Source organism: Neovison vison, chromosome 2 (genome assembly GCF_020171115.1).
Source record: "Neovison vison isolate M4711 chromosome 2, ASM_NN_V1, whole genome shotgun sequence".
Lineage (NCBI taxonomy): Eukaryota > Metazoa > Chordata > Mammalia > Carnivora > Mustelidae > Neogale > Neogale vison.
Window position 1 is genome coordinate 214,010,407 of NC_058092.1, and position 21,873 is coordinate 214,032,279.

At 41.2% G+C, this 21,873-nt stretch overlaps 1 protein-coding gene across 4 annotated transcripts in view; it reads left to right on the plus strand.

The window, feature by feature from the left end:
• The first annotated feature begins 1,213 nt into the window (after positions 1-1,213).
• The window catches only part of GBF1 (golgi brefeldin A resistant guanine nucleotide exchange factor 1), a 126,989-nt gene continuing 106,329 nt past the window's right edge, over positions 1,214-21,873 (plus strand). For all 4 annotated transcript variants that reach the window (XM_044240374.1, XM_044240376.1, XM_044240375.1 and 1 more), the window contains exons 1-3: positions 1,214-1,465; positions 14,109-14,214; positions 16,201-16,267. In XM_044240374.1, the coding sequence (XP_044096309.1) occupies positions 14,119-14,214; positions 16,201-16,267 (163 nt within the window). In that variant the 5' untranslated portion in view covers positions 1,214-1,465; positions 14,109-14,118. The remainder of the gene's footprint in view (positions 1,466-14,108; positions 14,215-16,200; positions 16,268-21,873) is intronic.

Genomic DNA, 21,873 nt, shown 5'->3' on the forward strand with positions numbered 1-21,873 from the left:
CTTTTTCCACTCCCTAAGCAGTCTCTTCAAGTCTATCCGGACACCTGGGCTCTATCCCAGCAGATAGGCTGAAAATTCCACCACTCAATCAGCAAGGAGAAAACCCACCTGTCTTCTTCCCACACACTCTGACTTCTAGGTAATTCTATCCTGGCAATCTCTATCATCTCTTGCAAGAGGATAGACAGTTGGGGGAGAAGAGTGAATGTTGGGCTGGGCATCTAGCCCTTAGGTCTCTTAGCATTTCCAAAGCAAACAGGAAAGTCTTAAGTTTCCTGTTACTGATGATGTTGACTAACCCCCATGGTTAGCTTTTTTCCAGGCAAATAAGGAACGTCCAAAGCTTAGTATGAGGAGCAGAGTTGGGAGTCACAGCCTGATAGACTAAGGCATAAGAGGTAGTGAGAGGCAGTGAAAAGGAGACCTGGACTGAGGGTGAGGACACCTGGATTTGTCTCTCTGCTCTGCTATTAACTAGCTATGTGAACGCGGGGGGCCATCTGTGCACACGGGGACTCGGTTTCCTGCTCTGTAAATTGAGGCCTGGATTAGATATTCAAGATTCCTGTTTCCTCTCATTTTTTCTCTATTTGTGGATGATACGAATGGGTACAAGACACAGAAACCGTTGGGATGGGACAGACACATTAATGACAAGCCAAACACGGCAGGCAGATGGTAGGGTGGGGGAGGGGAGGTTGGAATAGATTGAAGGACTGGTTCTAGGACGGAAAGAACCTAGAGCTGCCTAGAAAGGAAGTGATCCCTCAAGGGGCAAGATATTGGCCTAGATGACTTTGATAGGTGGTTGCAGGTGGTGGGCAGGGGAGCAGGGTCGCCCGCTCACGCTCTCAAAACGGACCCCGCCCCCTTTCCAGCAAATCGTAGCTTTGCTCCCCATAATGCCCAGCAGCCACAGCTAAACCGCGCACTGCAACCGAACTCTACCTAACTCCACCTCTCTAACCGCGCAGCACAAATTTCTCATTTTTATTGGCTTTTATAACTGTCACTCAGAGAATCCCCGTATCCGTTGGTTGTCCCCTACCTACCCTTTTCTGTCCCTTGTAATCTCGCCTTCTTAGGCTGTACCTGCCCCCCGAAGCCAATTTCCTTTTTCTATTGGGTAGGTGGAATGTCACTTCTCACGATACAAAATTATGATTGGCTGTGCGTGCCAGGGCTCGCGCAGTTACCAGGCAGCGGGCTAGACTGAGGCTAGTTACCACGTCAGTGAGCTGACAGGGAAGGTAGCCGGCTCCACCGCCCGTTCCGGCCGAGTCTTCCTGGCCGACTGTGCGGTCCCTGACTTCGGCCTCAACTTCCAGGAAGCGGGCTCCTTCCCTTCTCCCATCTGCCACCAGAGCCGGGAGAGTCGCTTAAAGACGCCTTCGGGGCCCAGGCTGGACATGAGCAGCGGCTGCGGGTCCTGGGACTAGGCCCGCCATTTTGGATCCGCTGACAGGTCAGCGAAGTCTCTTCTTAAGAGTTCCAGTGTCTTGAAGGCAGCCCTGACATCACCGTAGGGAATGAGGGGAGGCGGGCCCTTAAGTTGGACGAGCCGGGTAGCTTAAGAACGCAGGGACAATAATTAAACAGGAAGAGATTGTTGTCGGAGAGAACTGGGAGGCATGCAGAGGGGCAAAGGTCAGGCCCCTGCGGCCGGAGGGGCGACTTCATCTCTGGCTTATGATCCTTTTCGGGTGCCCGAATCTTTCTTCCTGTGTTCCCAGGCTTCACCTAGCCTTTAGCTCCCCTCTTCTAGAGCTTTCTGTTTCCTAAAGAGCCCAGTCCTCAAAAGCTCAAAGCAAACCTAAAGAACATTGGATCTGCTTTTTAGGGTTGATTTTTAAACCTTAGAAATGAGGTCTCTGCAGATCCTGTACAGCGTCCACTTCGGTGTGACTGCCTCCTTAGTACAACTGAACTGCTTTATTATCACTGGATGATGAACTAGTGCAACTTAGACTCAGGTAGTGAGAAGAGGTGTGGAAGGATTGAGGCCAGTCTTATGGAGACCTGGGCTAAGAGAAGACTTTCCACTTATGGGGCAGCTCAGCTGCCAGTCTGGGTCTGTATGTCAACACTGGACTTAACCTTCTGAGGCTGTTTCTTCCATTACACAGTCTTTTACAGATACTCTCTTCTGGTGTATGTTTTGGTTGGCATTTCCCCCCAAGGTGTTCTCTTCATTTGGCCTCAAGCGATGTTTAATCACAAGGGAGCCACTTTGTTATGATATATTTGGCTGAGAACAGAGAGGGATTTGAGTATTGGTGAAAAAAAGGTCATGAAAGATGTTCAGCTAATTTAAAAGTGGTAGGGTCAGGGCAGCAGAGTGAATGATGGAGGAGTTTAACTCCAAGAAGTTTATGGCACTGTGGTAACCTTTGATAAACTGCTGTATTGTAAAACTGTAAAATTCCCCAAGGGTGAAGAGTGCCTTCAGAGATGAGGAATAGTGTAAATAGTGTTTTTTACTCACAACAAAGAAGTTTTTATGCCATTAATTCAGGTATATAAGGCACTTCTCTGGGCCCTCTGAAGGATACAAATAGAAAGGTCTGTTTAGGGATTGCTCTGTTTAACTTACACCCACTTCTTAAAAGCAGTAGCATATATGTGCAATGGCCTACCTAGAGTATGAGCGATAAGCAGTGTCAACCTAATGCCTTTGGGAAAGTGATGGACACTCAAAAAGTGTTATCTGTACCTGGGCTTAGTTGTAGTGTGTGCCCCTGACTTGTGCCGTGGTCTGGCCTTGGCAGTCAGGACTTTGCATGGTGAGGTAGTGACAAGGAAGATCAAAACCTCATGTGTTAGAGGGAAAAACTGTATAGGATTGACAGTGACTAAACTTGTTTCTTCTTACCTAATGCCCTCTGCTCTCCTGAAATTGTGTGTGTGTGTGTGTGTGTGTGTTGGTGGGGGATAGCATTGTTTGTATTTATTGATTTTACATAAGTGGGATGGAAATGATCCAGGAAATAAGTTTGTATTTTAACTTGCTGATCTAAGTTGCAGAATTTCTACAAAAAAAAAAAAAAAAAAATAGAAAGTGGCTTGTGAAATGATATAGCCTAGGAAGTATCCAGGTTTGATGAACCTGTCTTTCTTGCCTGGGTTGATGTGCCCTGTTGAGCCTTGTTGAGTTGATAGACTTTGCATAGTATGCAATCTAGTCTTTGAGTAGATGGTGTGACCAATCCAGCATCTTTTCATTTGGGCCTGGAAGTGACTCAGGCATCAAAGATTTCCCCTTTCCTTACCAAAAAGTCATTTTCTAGGTTAGAATAGTTTTTCACCTCCCATCCTTACCCAAATCAGAAAATTTGTTCTTTTTTTGCATGTCAACCATACTTCAATTAACAAAAGAAAAGAAAATTTGTTCTTCCTTCAAGACTTGAATTTGAGCTATATTTCAGAGGTGACTGTAGACAGACAGTGCCTTCTAATCTTGACAGTGATGCTTATTGGCTCACTGGCAGCTCAGGTTGTAGATACCTTTCCTTATGAGTAGCCAGGCACCAATCCCAGTTGAACTCGTAGTACTCAGAGTTCCACTACTATTTCACGTTCCAGAATGCAGGATGACTGCCACTTTTAGACAATAACTTCATTGATGGGATACTTAGACTGGCTAGTGTGGGCAGCTAGAGAGGCAAAAGATGCAGTTTCTGCTTTTAAGGAGACACACTGTATTTATACAGTACTCTCTGGAAGGATCATCCTTGTCTTTGTTTGCCACTTCTGTTGACTGATCACAGTCTGTCCCTGTGGTTCAGTGTGACTGATTAGAATGATTCTGTTGGGATAATGGTGAAGTTGAGTTGAAGGGAGAAGAGGAGGTTTGTTTTACCATCAGGCTGGAAAGGCTGGTGTAAATATAATTGGCAGCTGTTCAGCTTTTATTGTTCTTTTTCTATATTTCAGTATATTCAACAGCAGTTGTTTAATTAAATGAAAACATAATAGAGCGTCTGTTGATTTGGAGCCCCAGTCATAATGGAAGTGATCGTGGATGTAACGATTTGTTGCCATCACATAAACCAAGGATTACAAGCTTAAAAAAGCTTGTAAATAAAAAGGCAGATAATGTAAATGAGCAAAGTAAGCCAGGTACAAATGTATTAGGACTGTACAAATGTATTAGCAGGGACTGTCGTTACTAGCATGTGGGCACAGTATGACCAGTCTTCCCATTTTTCAGGAGAAACTTAAAATTCAGATCATTGTGTTTTAAACTCTTGGCAACTAGTTAAAGTCTTTAAAAAGCTTTTCCAGATAGAACAAATATGTCTGTGGATTGGATTCTATCCATCATGGGTGGATGAGGACCCCTGATAGGTAAGACGGGCATACCCTATGAGATTTAATCACTGTAGTTCTCTATGTATCATCACACAGGCTAACTTTTTATCTTTGTCCTACTCTGTAAACTGTCACCCTTAGTTGTCACTTTGGGTTCTGTGAGTGGTTAAAAGATGAATGGGAAAAAGAAGCATTGTTTCATTCTTCATTTTCATCTCCAAGCTGTCCTCCAGAGAACATCTTTGGACATATCTTAGTGGCTCACCTTGCATATCACTTGGGATAGACTCAGAATCTCCATAGGGGGAGGAGTTGTCATGGCAGAGCTGAGGTACACTGGTCACCTGATTATTATACACCTGATTTTCTACTCATGGCCTGTCAGGGCACCAACTCTTTTCTGGTTTGACTTTCACTTACCTCCACCCTTTGGGTAAATTTCTTGATCCAGTAAGTCGTTTACTAATTCAGTAATTCTTGGTCGCTGTTTATGTTTTATTAGCACAGAACTGTGTTCTATTCCTTGGCAAGCTCTGGGAATCTTACAAGCTGTATCTTTAGTGCTTCTCTGGAATATTTGAGAGATTGAGTGAAGATAAACCTTGGAAGGGCCAGTTGAGGGTCATTTAGCTTCTGTCCTCTCAGAAAGCCCATCAGTTTTCTTGGTTTGCACAGCTCTGTATTAGACACCAAAGCACCATGAAGCAGTCTTTTCCTTTGGAGAATCTAATTTCTTATTAGATAAGGACAACTTTTTTTTTTTAAGATTTTATTTATTTGAGAGAGAAAACACACACACACACACACACACACACACACATTGGGGGAGGGGCAAAGGGAGAGGAAGAAGCAGACTCCCCACTGAGCAGAGAGCCTAACTCAGGGCTCCGTCCCAGGACCCAGAGATCAGAATCTGAGCTGAAGGCAGACACTTAACTGACTGAGCCACCCAGGTGCCCAAGAATTACATATTTCTGAGAAGAAATGTGGACATGCATTTAGCCCATGAGGAGACTTCAGGAAAATAGATGTGAAAATAAAATAGACTGGTGGGTAATGTGGGCTCTTTTTGTTTGTAGAGTAGCCTGTGTAACTTCTGATAGAGAAACACATAGGGGATGCAGAAAGAAGGCTTGCCTGCCTGACTTCTATGAAGTCGTTGTTCTTACAGGTGCTGGATATGAGCTGCCCTATATTGAGAGTCAGTCTTTGATGTTAGTTCATCCATTTGTGCATTTGCTCCTCCAGTATTTATCATTTATCTTATAGGCACTGGGGATAAAAAGTGAATAAATCGTGGTGTCTTCCTGAGATGCATATAGACTCATGGGAGAGACAGACTAAATGAATAATTATAAATCAGTATCAGTTCTTTAGAGCTATATACAGTGTAATGTGATGACAGAAAGGACTACTAATACTCTGGGGGGGAGTGGGTTAGCTAGAGAGGATCTCAAAGAGTAGGCATTATATTTTTTAGTATTTATTTATTTATTAAAACATTTTATTTTTTTGACAGACAGAGATCACAAGTAGGCAGAGAGGCAGGCAGAGAGAGAGGAGGAAGCGGGCTCCCTGCTGAGCAGAGAGCCTGACTCGGGGCTCCATCCCAGGATCTTGGGATCATGACTTGAGTCGAAGGCAGAGGCTTTAACCCACTGAGCCACCCAGGTGCCCTATTTTATTTATTTATTTGACAGACAGAGATCACAAGTAGGCAGAGACAGGCAGAGAGAGAGAAGGGGAAGCAGGCTCCCCGCTGAGCAGAGAGCCCGATGTGGGGCTCGATCCCAGGACCCCGGGATTATGACCTGAGCTGAAGGCAGAGGCTTTAACCCACCGAGCCACCCAGGTGCCCCGAGCAGGCATTATAATAACAACTATTTTTTGGAGGTTTAAATAGTGCTGATACCATGCAAAGTGCTTTACAGTCTTCTTATGGAGCCTCACAACAAACAGATGAGGAGATACTGTCTTCATTTTGCAATGGAGCATTGTAAACTGGGGCTCAAAAGGCTAAGAAACTTGGCTAAGATGGTTAAGATGGTAATAGGACTGTTTTGCTCCTGGAACTGGTTCTTGAAGCCATTGTGGTATTCTGACTTTATCATTAACTTTTGAATGGATTGAGTAACGATTTACCAGGTGGACGAGAGTGAGAAAAAAATATTCAACACAGAAAAGGAACAGCAAGTGCAAAGACAGAGTACAAAGACCATGATTTTGAAAAGGATGAACTTTTGGGGGCACTTGGGTGGCTCAGTGCATTAAGCCTCTGCCGTTGGGTCAGGTCATGATCTCAGGGTTCTGGGATCGAGCCCTGCGTAAGGCTCTCTGCTCGGCGGGGGCCTCCTTACCCCTCTCTCTGCCTGCCTCTCTGCCTACTTGTGATCTCTGTCTGTCAAATAAATAAATAAAATCTTAAAAAGAAATGAAAAGAAAAGAAGGAACTTTTGATGGTCTGTTTCATATATAGAGAATATGTATAGCGTATATGGGGCATTAGTGTCCCCTACCCAGCTTAAAAAACAGAATATCACCACAATGAGGCTGCTTGTATATCCTCTGTTAGTCACATTCCCCCTTCCCATGGCCACTATTCTAAATCTTTTGTGAGTTTTCTGGGATATAGTCTTAGCTGTGGACTTGCTGAGATACAGGATATGAAATTGTTCAGTTTTGCAAGATGATGCCAAATTGTAATCCAGATGAGTTGTATCAATTTACATATCCACTGGCTACTTGCTCTGCATTTTTACCAACTCCTAATAATGTCAGGTTAAATATTTTGTGCTTGTAAAATGGTATCCCATAAACATATTTTATAATTTTCTTGATTATTAATGGAGCTAATAATGTATTCATATATTTATTTGCTGTTTCTATTTCCTTATTCTGTGAAATGCCTGTTCATGTTTCTTGCCAGTTTGGGGGCATGTTTATATGTCTATTCTTACAGTTTTTGTAACATTTTATATTATGGATATTGCTTCTTTATTAGTTATGTGTCTAAGATATACCAGTATTTTCTCTGAGTTTGTGACCTATCTTTTCCCTCTTTTTTCATGGTGTTTTTTGAACAAATGTCTTTAATTTTAACATGGTTTAATTTACCAGTTTTTTTAACTGGCTATGCTTTTTGTTTTCTGTTTAGGTGCTTCTCTTCTGTGCTGAGATTATAAAAATATTCTTGTATATTATCTTCTAAAAGTTTTCAGATTTCCTTTTTCACATTTAAGTCTGTAGTTCATTGAAATAGATTTTTTTTTAAAAATTCCATGAAATAAGGATCCAATTTATTGTTTCTGTTTCTCGTGCTTTTGTTCCGATCTAGAGGGAGTTGCTAGTTGATAGAGTGACTCCTCTTTGGATCCTCTTGGGGTGAGTAACTGGGATGCCACAAAGCACCAGGGGAATGCTATAGACTCAGCTTTAAACATACAGTACTTTTAAATTTTTTTAAAAATTTTATTTATTTATTTTTATATATTTATTTGACAGAGATCACAAATAGGCAGAGAGGCAGGCAGAGAGAGAGAGAAAGAGAAGCAGGCTTCCCGCTGAGCAGAGAGCCCAATGCGGGGCTCGATCCCAGGATCCTGGGATCATGACCTGAGCCAAAGGCAGAGGCTTAACCCACTGAGCCACCCAGGCACCCCAAACATACAGTACTTTTAAAGGATATGTGTGGCTTAGAGTCTCTGGGCCAGTGGCTTACCTGGCTAGGGATGTTAGTTGCTGCTTATTTCGTTGTTCCTTCTCATGTTATTTCTGATACAAGATAGATCTTAAATTCTTTTCTACCATACTTATATAAGGTCTCTGCAGGCCTTTGTGCTGTTTTAGAAATGAATGCTTTATTTTTTAAAATTCTTTTTTTGAAGATTTTATTTATTAGAGCGTGGGAGAGTGAGAGAGAGAGTGTGCATGCACAAGCATGAGCATTGGGGAGGGGTAGAGAGAGAGGGAGAACCAAACTCCCCACTGAGCAGGGAGTCCAGTGGGGGACTCAATCCCAGGACCCTGGGATCATGACCTGAGTGGAAGGCAGACACATAACTGACTGAGCCACCCGGGCACTCTCTTCGTGACCTTGTGACAAAGGGTTCCAGCAAGTGGTTCACTGAGCTTCCCATTTGAAGCTGAAGGGCAGATTCCCTTGGAAGAAGACCTCTGTGAGGAGAAAAGTGCTCAGGGGCCTGGCAGGAGATGAAGCAACTCTGTATGGTCCTTGAAAAGAATTTCTCTTCATCCTCTAGTTGTTTCTTTTTTACTAAGAAAAGAAGCTTGGGAAAATGATTTTTTGCTTAGATCTTCACTGTCTTAGAAAGTTCTTAGCTGGGGTGCCTGGGTGGCTCAGTGGGTTAAAGCCTCTGCCTTCGGCTCAGGTCGTGATCCCAGGGTCCTGGGATCGAGCCCCACATCGGGCTCTCTGCTCGGCGGGGAGCCTGCTTCCTCCTCTCTCTCTGTCTGCCTCTCTGCCTACTTGTGATCTCTCTCTGTCAAATAAATAAAATTCTTAAAAAAAAAAAAAAAAAGAAAGTTCTTAGCTTTGGGTGCTTATTCACTTTTCATCAAATGTTAGGTTGATTACTTCAGTTGGAATCCCAGTTCAAAATTTATTTTCTCTGGGAAACCTTCCAAATAGGTGGTAGATCCTTTAATTAATTAATTAATTCACTTAAAAAAATTTGCAATTTGTAGTATACTGTTGTCATTTACCTGTTGCTATGTTATTTTCAGTATGAGTGTTTCTCTCATTCTCTTAGTTCTTTGAAAGAGAAATTAAATACTCTTATTTTATAGTGTCCTTTTATAGGCCTTTCAAAAAATTTTTTACAAGATTTGTTTATTCATTTTAGAGATAGACTGCAAGCCGGTTAAAGAGCAGAGGGAGAGGGACAAGTAGACTCATGCTAAGTGCAGAGCCTGACACAGGGCTAGATCTCACAACCCTGAGATCATGACTCCAGATGAAATCAAGAGTCTGACACTTAGCTGACTGTGCCACCTAGGCACTACCAAAATATTTTTTATAATGGTAGGTATTCCTACTGAATGCCTACACCTACTGAATGATAACTATATATTGAAGGCCATCCATGATATGCCCCACACTTGCTGTTCTAGCTTTATCTCCTGTTATTCCCCTAGGAATAATATTCCAATCAGTTTAGAATAACCATAATCCCCTAAATACCTACTAAATTTTCCTACCTATGAGCCTTTACCGTTGCCATTTTTTTCCTTATATTTTTGACTATTTGAATCTGGTCTGGTGGCTCCTGGGTGGCTCAATTAAGCAGCTGGCTCTTGATGTCAGCTCAGATCATGGTCTTGGATTCCTGAGATCAAGCCCCATGCTGTCAGGCTCCAGGCTTTGTGAAAAGTTGGCTTCTCTCCCTTTCCCTCTGCTCCTCCCCCTGCTCACTCTGTCACACTTTCTCTCAGGTAAAAAAATAAATCTAGGGGCGCCTGGTTCGCTCAGTGGGTTAAGCCGCTGCCTTCAGCTCAGGTCATGATCTCGGGGTCCTGGGATCGAGTCCCACATTAGGCTCTCTGCTCAGCAGGGAGCCTGCTTCCCTCTCTCTCTCTCTCTGCCTGCCTCTCTGCCTACTTGTGATCTCTCTCTCTGTCAAATAAATAAATAAGAAATCTTTAAAATAAATAAATAAATAAATAAATCTAAAAAATACAACCCTGAATCCTGTCTTTCAGTTGCCTTTCCGGAGCCCTCTGCCAGAAGTAATTTTCTTTGTTCCACTACTGTGACACTGTGTATTACTCATGCATCGGAAATGTATATGGGTTTGTGTGTATATGTATGTTTTATCTAATCTACTAGATTATAAATTCCTTGTGGGTGGGTAGTGACAATTCTGTATGCTGTGCGTAGTATTTTGCTTAGCATGTATTAGGTAATAATATCTGATTGACTGAAGTAAATGTTAATTAACTTTGATGACTGCTCTTAATCCTTTACATATGGAATAATACAACTACTCTTCACTATTCTAATTTTTTAAAAAATATTTTAAAAAAATTATTTTATTTTCATATTATTTATTTTTTAAAAGAATTAATTTAGGGGCGCCTGGGTGGCTCAGTGGGTTAAGCCGCTGCCTTCGGCTCAGGTCATGATCTCAGGGTCCTGGGATCGAGTCCCGCGTCGGGCTCTCTGCTCAGTGGGGAGCCTGCTTCCTCCTCTCTCTCTCTGCCTGCCTCTCTGCCTACTTGTGATCTCTGTCAAATAAATAAATAAAATATTAAAAAAAAAAAAGAATTAATTTATTTGTCAGAGAGAAAGAGAGGGATAGAGAGAGCACAAGCAGAGGGAGTGGCAGGCAGAGGGAGAAGCCTGATGTGGGACTTGGTTCTGGGACCCTGGGGTCATTACATGAGCCAAAGGCAGGTGCTTAATGACTGAGCCACCCACGTATCCCTTTAAGTATTTTTTTTTTTTTTAAAGATTGATGTATTTGAGAGTGCACCCACAAATGCAAGTGGGGCCAAGTGGGAATTAAGATGGCTCAACTCGGTGGCTCAACTGATTGAGCCACCCAAGCACCCCTGCATTATTCTAATTTAAAAATAGGTAGTAGGTAAATATATATGTGTGACACAAAATTCAAGAGATACAAAAGGATATACAGAGAAAATTAAGCCTTCCTCTCATCCCAGTTCCCCACTTCCTTTTTTGGAGGCAACCTCTGTTAGCCATTTCTTCAAAATCCTTCCAGAGGTATAAAGCATATTCATCTGGCCTAAGTAATTTAAGGAGGGAACCATACTAGAGATTTTATCTTTTCTTTTCTGATCCTTTTATTTATTTTTTAATTTGGTCATTTTCTATTTCTTGGTTCTCCTCCCTCTTATTGTTGTTATGTTTTCATTGTTGAATCTTCTCAGGAGAGAACATTGCTATGTGCCTAGGGCATTTGGAAAGCAGATAAATCTCCTGGGACTAACCTAGTTGTTTTCGTTTCTTTTTTCTTTCTTTCTTTTTTTTTTTTTTTAAGATTTTATTTATTTATTTGACAGAGAGAAATCACAAGCAGACAGAGAGGCAGGCAGAGAGAGAGAGGGAAGCAGGCTCCCTGCTGAGCAGAGAGCCCGATGCGGGACTCGATCCCAGGACTTTGAGATCATAACCTGAGCCGAAGGCAGCGGCTTAACCCACTGAGCCACCCAGGCGCCCCTCTTTCTTTCTTTTTAACCTAGTTGTTTCTTTACATTGTCATTAATATAAATGTTTTATTATATTGGATTCTGTTGTGGATTTGAAGGGGCTTTTATGGTCCTGGACAAAATTTGTGCCTTCTTCCCTTTATTATAATGGTTTTCATACTTCTTGTTTTCTGGGGGCCCTGTCTTATGCAAAATGTGCAAATGGTCCTACTGGAGGAATGTATTTTTTCTGTATATCTATGGCTCATTTTCTTTTAGATCCCATTAGACTCTGTAAATGCCTCATGGGCAGAAATTATATCTTCTTTCTTTCTTCGTTACTAATTTTAGATTATATTGATGGTATAGTAATATATTCTCCCTATAAAAATTTAAAACATTATAGGTAAGGTTAAAGTGTCCTCTGATTACACCCTGATTTTACAATATTGTCTCTAGAGATAACTATGGTTGTTGAGTTTGGGGTACATCTGCCCAGACCTTTTTTTTTTTCTTTAAAGATTTTATTTGTTTATTTGACAGACAGAGAACACAGGTAGGCAGAGAGGCAGGCAGAGAGAGAGAGAGGAGGAAGCAGGCTCCCCGCTGAGCAGAGAGCCCGATGTGGGGCTTGATTGCAGGACCCTGAGATCATGACCTGAGCTGAAGGCAGAGGCTTGACCCACTGAGCCACTCAGGCGCCTCCTGCCCAGACCTTTTTTTTTTTTTTAAAGGTTTATTTGTTTGGGGGAGAGAGAGAGTATGTGCACGTAATGAGCCAGGGCAGTAGGGCAGAGGGAAAGAATCTCAAGCAGACTCTCCACTGAGTGGAGAGCTGGACATGGGCCCAATCTCACCCTGAGACCATGATCTGAGCGGTAATCAAGTCAGACAGCAAGCCACCTGAGCCACTTGGGTGCCCCTGCCCAGACCTTTTATTCTCTGTTTACACAAGTGTATATTAATTTGAACAAATACATTAAGTACACTTAGCAACATGGATGACTCACAAACATAATGTTTCAAGGAAAAGATAGAATATCAGAAAAATACGTGCAATATTATATCAATTAAATAAAATACAGAAATATGCAGCATAATACTATTTTTTAAAGATTATTTATTTATTTGACAGAGATCACAGGTAGGCAAAGAGGCAGCCAGAGAGAGGAAGGGAAGCAGGCTCTCTGCGGGGCTCGACTGTGCCACAGAGGCGCCCCAATAATACTATCTTTTAAAAATATGTATCAATGAAGTAAGAGTATAAAGCAACATAAAAGTTTAATAAACATCAGATTTAGAATAGTGAGACCTATAAATGAAAAAGAGGAGGATATGATTAGGGAGAATACACAGAGACTTCAGTTGTACTATTCTTAATTTGGATACAAGCTGTTCTTTTGCTTTTCATATTGTACTGTATGTTACATACCGCATATTTTCAAAAACAAATCTAGTAATTTATATAGGGTGGGTGAGTTGGTTGATTTTTTTACATAAACATAGAGTTATATACTACAGTTTGTCTTTTTTTCCCATTCCATATGTCTGAGCGCTCTATCCATGTCTTATTTGCTTTGTATCCTTAGAACTCTAAAAGATTCCTTATGCATAGTAGGTGCTTAATAAGTAGTATTTGTGGAATTCTTTTCCCCCTTACTCTGTTAGGCTTACTGTTTTAACTTTCCTGGAGCCTGATCTAAATGTTTGTCTAACTGTATGTCTCTGTAGTCCTTTCCCTTTCTTTTTAAAATTTTGTCCTTGTGAGGAGGGTTTCTAAATAATGGAAAGTGGAAAGTAGTTTTACATGCTCCAACATTTTTCTTTATGCTGAGAAGATACCATTTTTTTTTTATATTTTCACCTGGGAAGAGAATTAAATATTTTCTCCAAGTGCTGTCCTAGGCAGCAAAGAAAATCCTGTGATAATTCAGTTGGGAACACTTAAAGTACTAAAGTAGTATTTTAGCTTCACTTCAGAGATTCATACAGAAGGAGCTTTAAAATGAGTCTGCCTTTCAATCTGTCTTATTAGAGAGTTCCTGCTCTAAGTAAGTGAACTTGACCTTTCATACTTTTTAAAGGTTGTATCACTGCCACTATCCAGTTTTCTGGAGCTGACTTGGTAGAATGGATGTAGTCTGTAAGTTGACATTGTAACTGTGGTTTCCAAACCAAGGCCGTTTTTCTAACAGCCTTCATTCATTTCTTTAAACCCAAAGTTCCGTTGTTGCTTTATTGAGGGAATAAAAAAGAACAAAGGGAAGATCTGAAATGTATCCTTAACAAACTAGTAACAGATACATCTGCATACCTGAAATCCTCACAGGAGAGATTTTGGGGACAATCGACTTTTAAGAATTTGACATGCTTGCTAGAGATTGTTAGGTACTTTAGAGAAATTCTGGATTGATACTTTTTGACTTGTATCTTGAACTTTTGGAGACCTCTAGGAGAGCTAGGTAGCTGGATTCATAACATAAGATGGATTTCATCCCATCCTGGTATTACTGGTGGGAAGTCATGGTACTGAGAAGTTAAATCATAATTCTGACCTTATCAGGTACTGATTTAAACATGGATATGCCCTGAGTAACTAAATATTAACTACCTTTTAACTGTTTTGATAGGTTTACCAGGATGGTGGATAAAAATATTTACATCATTCAAGGGGAGATTAACATTGTGGTTGGGGCAATCAAACGTAATGCCCGATGGAGCACTCATACTCCACTGGTAAGTGGGGGAATGAACAGATAGTTTGGTCCCTGAGTTGTAAGGGATGCATGGTTAAAACAGTAATCAATTTTTCTGTAATAATGAGAATAGTAGGAACTCAGAGTTGTTCTTGGTATCAAGGACCCTTTTACTTTTTAAAGATTTATTTATTTATTTTAGAGAGATAATGCACGAGTGGGAGGAGGGACAGAGGAAGAAAGGGGAAGCAGACTGATGTGGGGCTTGAGCTCATGACCCTGAGATCATGACCTGAGCTGAAACCAGGAGTTGGATGCTTAGCCAGCTGAGCTACCCCGGCACCCCTATAAAGGACCCTTCTGTTTTATTCCAACTAGTGTCAAATTTATAGGCCTTTTTGTCCTCTGGGACCCAAAAGATGATATATTCTTCTGGCTATTTTTGTAGACAACTGAAGGTAGCATTTGGGACCTCTTAAATATGCCTCAAAATGTCTGAAAGATGCCTTACCTTTAGATTCCCTAGGACTATAATTAGCTATCAAATTGATACATGCAGTGTGGCATGTTGATGGTAGTCCTTGGGAGTATATAGAGCAGACCATATCTTGCCAATCAGATGACTAAGAAATTACCTATTGTAAAGCTGGCTTTCTTTGTTGCATATGTATGTTCAAGAAGACTCCTTGTTGAGTAGGGATCCCGATGTGGGGCTCAGTCCCAGGACACTGAGGCCATGACCTGAGCCAGAGGCAGATGCCCACAGATGGAGCCACCCAGGCTCAAGACTTTTTTTTTACCCCCAGATTTACTATTTAAGTAATCTCTGCACCCAATGCAGGGCTTGAACCTACAACCCTGAGATCAAGAGTTACCTGCTGTACCAGTTGAGCCAGCCAGGTACCCCAAAAATAAAATCTTAAAAAAATAGAAATAAAAATGGTTTAGAAGTGAGAGTGGAGCTAGCAATGTCTTTGAAATGGATATGTATGATTATGTAATGAGTATAAAGAAGGAAAAGAGATAGAATAATATATTATCTTAGTCTTTTGGGATGCTATAACAGAGTACCACAGATTAGGTGGCTTATAAACAAGAGAAATTTATTTCTCACAGTTCTGGAGACTGGAAGTCCAAGATCAGGGTGCCAGCATGGTCAGGTGAGAGTCCTCTTCTGGGTTTCAGACTTTTCCTCACATGGAAAGGAGTAGGGAAGCAATCTTGGGCCTCATTCATTCATTCATTCTTTTAAGATTTTATTTATTTACTTGAGAAAGTGATCAAGAGAGAGCATGAGTAGGAGAAGGGCAGAGGGAGAAGCAGATTTCCCGTGGAATCAATCCCAAGACTCCCGGATTGTGGCTTGAGCTGAAGGCAGTCGCTTAACCAACTGAACCACCCAGGCGCCCTCTTGGGACTCTCTTTTAAGGGTATTCGTTCCATTCATGAGGACAGAGCCCTCACCCACCTTCTGAAGGCCCTAACCACCTATGTTTTAAAGGCTTTACCTCTTATACCATCACATGGACATTAGGATTTTTACATACAAGTTTTTTTTTTTAATTTTATTTATTTATTAGAGAGCACGAGAAGGGGGGTCAGAGGGAGAAGCAGATTCCCCACGGAGTAGGGAGCCAGACGTGGAACACGATCCCAGGACTCCAAGATCAAGGCCTGAGCCAAAGGCTGTCGCTTAACCACCTGAGCCACGCAGGCGTTCCTACATAAAAGTTTTGGGGGGACATACACATTCAGACCATAGCATATATGAAGTCCCTGGTAATAATCTCTGGTAGCTTAAGTCTGTGGTTATGGTATAGATTAGTATTTCAGGATTTACTATTTTAGGTAAACCCAGAATATCTTTATGAAATAGAAGATTGGGGAACTGGAAAGCTGAACCATGGCTAACTTCTTTTCCTCAGAAGGGAAACTTAATCATTGGATTCAAAATGCCCTTGATCTGTCTGCTATTTCCTTTTCCCTCTTTGTCTGATACTTTTTTTTTTAAACCTGTGTGTTATAGGATGAAGAACGGGATCCTCTGCTGCATAGTTTCAGTCATCTAAAGGAGGTTCTAAACAATATAACAGGTAAGTCCCCATATCTAAGAAGGATTTTTTATACTGGTAAAAAACCATATGTTTGATTTATTGCAGGGATAGACAAACTTCTTCTGCAAGGGACTGTATAGTAAATATTGTAGGCTTTGCAGGCCATAGCAGCTGTGCACCTGCTCAGTTCTGCTGTTGTAGCTCAAAAGCAGACACAGTTAATACTTACACGAATGAGTGATAAATAAAATTTTTTTTCAAAAACCAGTACAAGCCACATTTGGCGCACGGGTATAGTTTGACCCTGGTATACTGCATTGCTGATCCTTTTCCTTGAGTTCCTGGTGCGGTATCCCACTTTACTAGGGAATCAGCATTCATAGAATTATAAGCTCCCTTTATTGATTGAGTTATACTAAAGTTACTTTTGGTCTTGTTTTAACTACTTTCTTTCTCTGCCCCATGCATGCCCTGAGGTAGCAAGTTGGTGGCACAAGTGAAGTCTTATTATTATTTGTTACAAGTCAGATTTTAAGTACTTGCAATAAAACCCTTCTCTTATGGAAAGTCTTTGTCACTTTTAGGGCTTTAATTGTGTGTAATATAGATCTTTTGGTCTTCATGTGTTCCCAAAATCATTTGTCCCTTTTTTTACTCCCTGTTTTCCTGATTGTAATAACTAATATTCATATGTTTAGAATTCTCAAAGCCTCTTTCATGTTTATTACCTTATTGAACTTTTTACACACCTCCTGTGAAGGAGGTGTAGCAGATATTGTCCCCTTTTTATGAATGAAGTTGAAGCCCAGAGACATTTTAAGTGATTTAGTTGAGGTCACATTGATTCTGAGAGGTGGAGTCAAAACTAGAATTCAGGCCTGGATTAGTGCCCTGGTCTACATTGCTTCTGTTCATACAATTAGAGGAGAATGTACACAGGAAGTTCCTCCTTTTGTATATGTATGTATCAAAGGAGGAGGCAAATCTCAACACCGTTGGGTTTTTCAAGGGGAGAGAGATTGAAGGGGAAAGCCTCAGAGCTGTGTTCCTCTGTCAACCATAAAGGGCTTTTGAATTTTATATTCCTGGAATGGTCTTTAGCTAGTAACATATCTAAGTAACATATCTTAGTAACATATCTAAGACAACAATTGAAATAGTTTTAGGTTTCTGAAAGTTAAGTGAGTAATAAAATTTTTCCTTTCATGAGAAATGTAGGAGAGTATCTGGAGAAAAATTTCTTACTACTTTCCTAAACATGGGCTGAAGTTATCTAAGCATTCTCTACATGTTTTTTTAAAGGAGCAGTTTCACTCTTTTGAAAAGTATCAGAAATGTTAGCCAAAGATCAAGTATAGAGGAAGTGGTTATTAGCCAGTTAGTGGGGTTAAAGCTACAACTAGTTGGCATGTTCTTATTTTATGCCCTGTACTGTAAGTGACTTGGCTGCTTTAGGAAGTTGGCCACTTGCACAGATTTTTTTTTTAACTTTACAGATAAAGCTTACCTATCCCAATTAGAAAGAAAATATAGGGAGTAGGTATTTACAACTCTTTGGTGGCCAAAAGTTTCAGCCTGTAGTTGATCCTTGAACAGATTTGAACCATGTAGGTAGGTCCACTTATATATGGATTTTTTTTTTCAGTACATGCAGTATAGTACTGTAAATATATTTGCCCTTCCTTATAACTTTTTTTTTTTTCCCAAGTAATCTCTACACCCAATGTTGGGTTTGAACTCAAAACCTTAAGGGCAAGAGTTATATGTTCTACTGACTGCACTAGCTTCCTCCCCGTTCCCCCCACCATGACTTTCTTAATAACATTTTCTTTCTTCTAGCTACTTTTTTGTAAGACTATAATATATAATACTTATGACATACAAAATATGTTTTAATCTACTGCTTATGTTATCAGTAAGGTACCTGGTTAACAGGCTATTAGTAGTTAAGTTTTGGGGAAGTCAAAAGTTATACATGGATTTTCAACTGCAAGGGGGTTGGTGCCCCAAACCCATGGGTTTGTTAAAGGGTCAACTGTACTATCTTTTAAGAGACGTGAAGAGGACTGAACATGTTAGTATACTGGGAAACATTTGACAAACAGTTGATACACAGTATTATGTTGTATGTGTTTGGAAACACCCAAAATGGCTGAGATGAGACTGGAGTAGCCTTGTAGGCCTTTTGGGCACTCTGCAGACTTGAGGGGATGAGATGGTGCTGCTCTCCTGACAGAGCTACATTTCCTGCTTGCCGTCTAATCCATATCCCATACTTGTTTTCTCTACTCTGACATTTCCTTGACATATCTCAAGAGACCCTATCTGTGGTGAGTGGTGCAGTTCAGGACTTGGGGTTTCTAGACTAACTAAGAGCTGCCAGAGTTGAGTCTGCTGCTTAATTTTCCTATATCTTTGAGTCAGGAATCCAGATTATCTGCTGCTTGAAACTAATAAAACCAGAATGTGCTGAGGAGCCAGACCTGTCAGTGGTACTATAACATAGCTGGGTGTTGCCAAGCTTTCTCCTAGAGCAAGGAAGAAGGTGGTATTATTTTCTAGGGCAGATGTTGAAGTGGTGCCTGCCAAGGTTGCCCATTGTTTTTAGGTTTTAACATATTACCTGCCTGAAAAAATGACAGAGTGGACCCAAAACGGAACATTTCATAGTCCTCTGATTGGCTCTGACCCCCCACATAGTGCTGGCTTCCAGGAGCAAGTTTATGGGTCAGCTGCCCCTGTGGTCCTGGACCCTGTAGTCCATGACCAATTTCTTGTTTCTTTTACTGAGACAAACAGATTTTTCTGATTGGCAGTGTCAGGAGGACTACTTTCTTGGAAGCCTATTAATGTGTTAGTGGTAGGAGGCTGGGAAAGGGTTTTGAACTTGGAAAGAGAAACTGAAGGGACTGCCTGCTCTGTATGGCTGGGAATGGTGTCCCATCTAGATTGGAGGAGGTGTGGCAGGAATTCGAGAACTTCCATTCAGTTTAACTCATGAAATTGACTTGGGCTTAGACTTTTCCTATAAAAAGGCTTTTGATTTGCTTTTTTCTCGGCTATCTGCTGGCATGGTTGGTTAAGAATATCACTGTTGGAAATGGGTAGTTATTGGACATTGTCAGTAAACCAAAATGATTTTTTTTTCTTCTTGTAAAAAGAGAATCTTTTAAGTAGATAAGCACTATCTACCCTTCCAGGAGTATTATCTTAGCATTATGGAAGAAATAAGTCCATTGTCTCTAATAAGGTTAGCTAAGTCCATACCAGTTATTCTCACAGATACATGTCTCTGGACTACCTTTGCAGTTAGTGTTTGCCCAAACTGCATGATGACTGCATACTTTGTAGCATTTAGAGTAATAAAATAGTCTAATACCAAATCTAAAGTGACGGTTGCACTTGGAAGGTACAGGGTACCTAAGAGCAAAGTTTGCATGTTGCTATTTTGGATAAAACCTTAGCTCACCATCAGTGAGACTTAACTGCTGCCCCCATTTGGTCTTTAAGCCCTCTTAGGAATCCTTTTAGGAGGTTCTTGTGGAAAGTTAAATTAGATGTGTGGTTACCAGGGGCTGGGAGGGGGTCTGGGGAGTGACTGCAAATGAGTACAGGGTTTCTTTTTGGAGTGATGAAAATGTTCTGGAATTAGATAGTGGTCATGGTTGTACAACTATGTGAATGTATTTTAAAACATTGAATTGTATGCTTTAAAAGAGTAAATTCTTTTTTTTTAAGATTTTATTTATTAATTTGACAGACAGAGATCACAAGTAGGCAGAGAGGCAGGCAGAGAGAGAGAGGAAGGGAAGCAGGCTCCCTGCTGAGCAGAGAGCCCAATGCGCTCGATCCCAGGACCCTGAGACCATGACCTGAGCTGAGGGCAGAGGCTTAACCCACTGAGCCACCCAGGCGCCCTTAAAAGGGTAAATTTCATGGCATGTAAATTACATCTTAATTTAAAAAAAAAAAAAAAAAAGATTTATTTATTTATTTATTTGGCACAGAGAGAGAGAGAGAGTGTGTGAGAGAGAACACAAGAAGGGGGAGCAGGAGAGAGAGAAGAAGGCTTCCTGCTGAGCAGGGAGCCCAATGTGTGGCTTCATCCCAGGACCCAGGGATCATGACCTGAGCCGAAGCCTAGACGCTTAACAACTGAGCCATCCGGGCGCCCCTACATCTTAATTTTTTAAAAACAGCAAATGTAGTGTAGGCTGGAAGAGTAATGGGATTCTCCAGTTCTTCCTCAGGGGTCAGAGCTATGGAGGGAAGCCTCTGACTAGAGTTGCTGCTGTGCCCTGAACCCATTACCCAGCAAAGGCAGCCTAAGGCTCTCTTCAGTCTTCTGGCCCAGTTTGTCCTTTTATGTCTCTCTCATTAACTCAAGAAGCACATGGCTTTTATATTTAAATTTATTCAAGCTGTAATCTTTGACATTTGAGTTAGCTTTTAGTACAGTTTTGCATTTATAGTAATATATATTATGTATTTTCTCTATCCCCAAAGAATCCGTTTTAATCTTTTCCGGATGCAAATTTCAGGCTGTCTTGTCCCATCTCCCCTCTCTTGCTGTCTTTCCCCTCCCCCCACGGAGTGTGTTTGATCAGGTGTGGCAGGAATATCCACTGTCAAGCTGCGCCCTTTATATTAGTCAATATTATCCTTCTCCCCCCCTCCCTGCCTGTCTGCCCCTATGGGCTTTCCCAGTTGATTTATAATTTTGGAATTCTCATCGGAGTCTGTAATACAGTTTGTTCATTATTTAACCAAAACCTGTTTAATGAGCAGAGAGAGGCAATGTAAATGTTAGGCATGTTGCAGTGATGTACCTTTGTGCTTCTCAAAGCTAGTGGGTAGTTAACTCTGTGTTGCCTGCAGAGCTGGGGTGTCTTGGCCTTAGGGGCAGAAGAACCACTGCTTCTCCCTTACATCTGCCCAAACCCTGCCGTGGTTTGGGATTTCAAAGACACGTTTCCTTTTATTCTTCCAGAGATCTTTGGGCTCTTGCATATTGGAGTTACCTTCAATCTTACAATCTTCAATCTTACAGTTAGACCAGATGGTATGATCTGTGGCATGGGATAGGGGGATGAAAAGGAAAGGAAAAATAATCAGGATACTTGGGTTTAGGTTTTAGGTCTTAAGAAAGTAAGCAGTTAAAAAAAAGAAGAAAAGAAAGAAAGCAGTTTAGAAGAATCCTTCTAGCCCACATGGTGTATGGTCCTTGATCTTTCTGGCCCAACTAGACAAGTCCTTGCAAGCCTTAGTGCCCTCATCCAGTATAGCTTCATGGAAAGGGCTCTAGTCAGTTGTGATTTGTGGTGTTTGACTGTGGGCAGCCTTTGTCCTTTGTCTTTAATCTTAGATCATTACAAAGTTTCTTTTCCAGGAAATTTTTGGTTTAAAGCAAAGATAGCATAATAGTCTACAAGTATCACAACCGGAATCTTCTCTTTAACTTTTTTTTTTTTTTTTTAAAGATTTTATTTATTTATCCGACAGACAGAGATCACAAGTAGGCAGAGAAGCAGGCAGAGAGAGGAAGGGAAGCAGGCTCCCTGCTGAGCAGAGAGCCTGATGTGGGGCTCGATCCCAGGACCCTGAGATCGTGACCTGAGCCGAAGGCAGCGGCTTAACCCACTGAG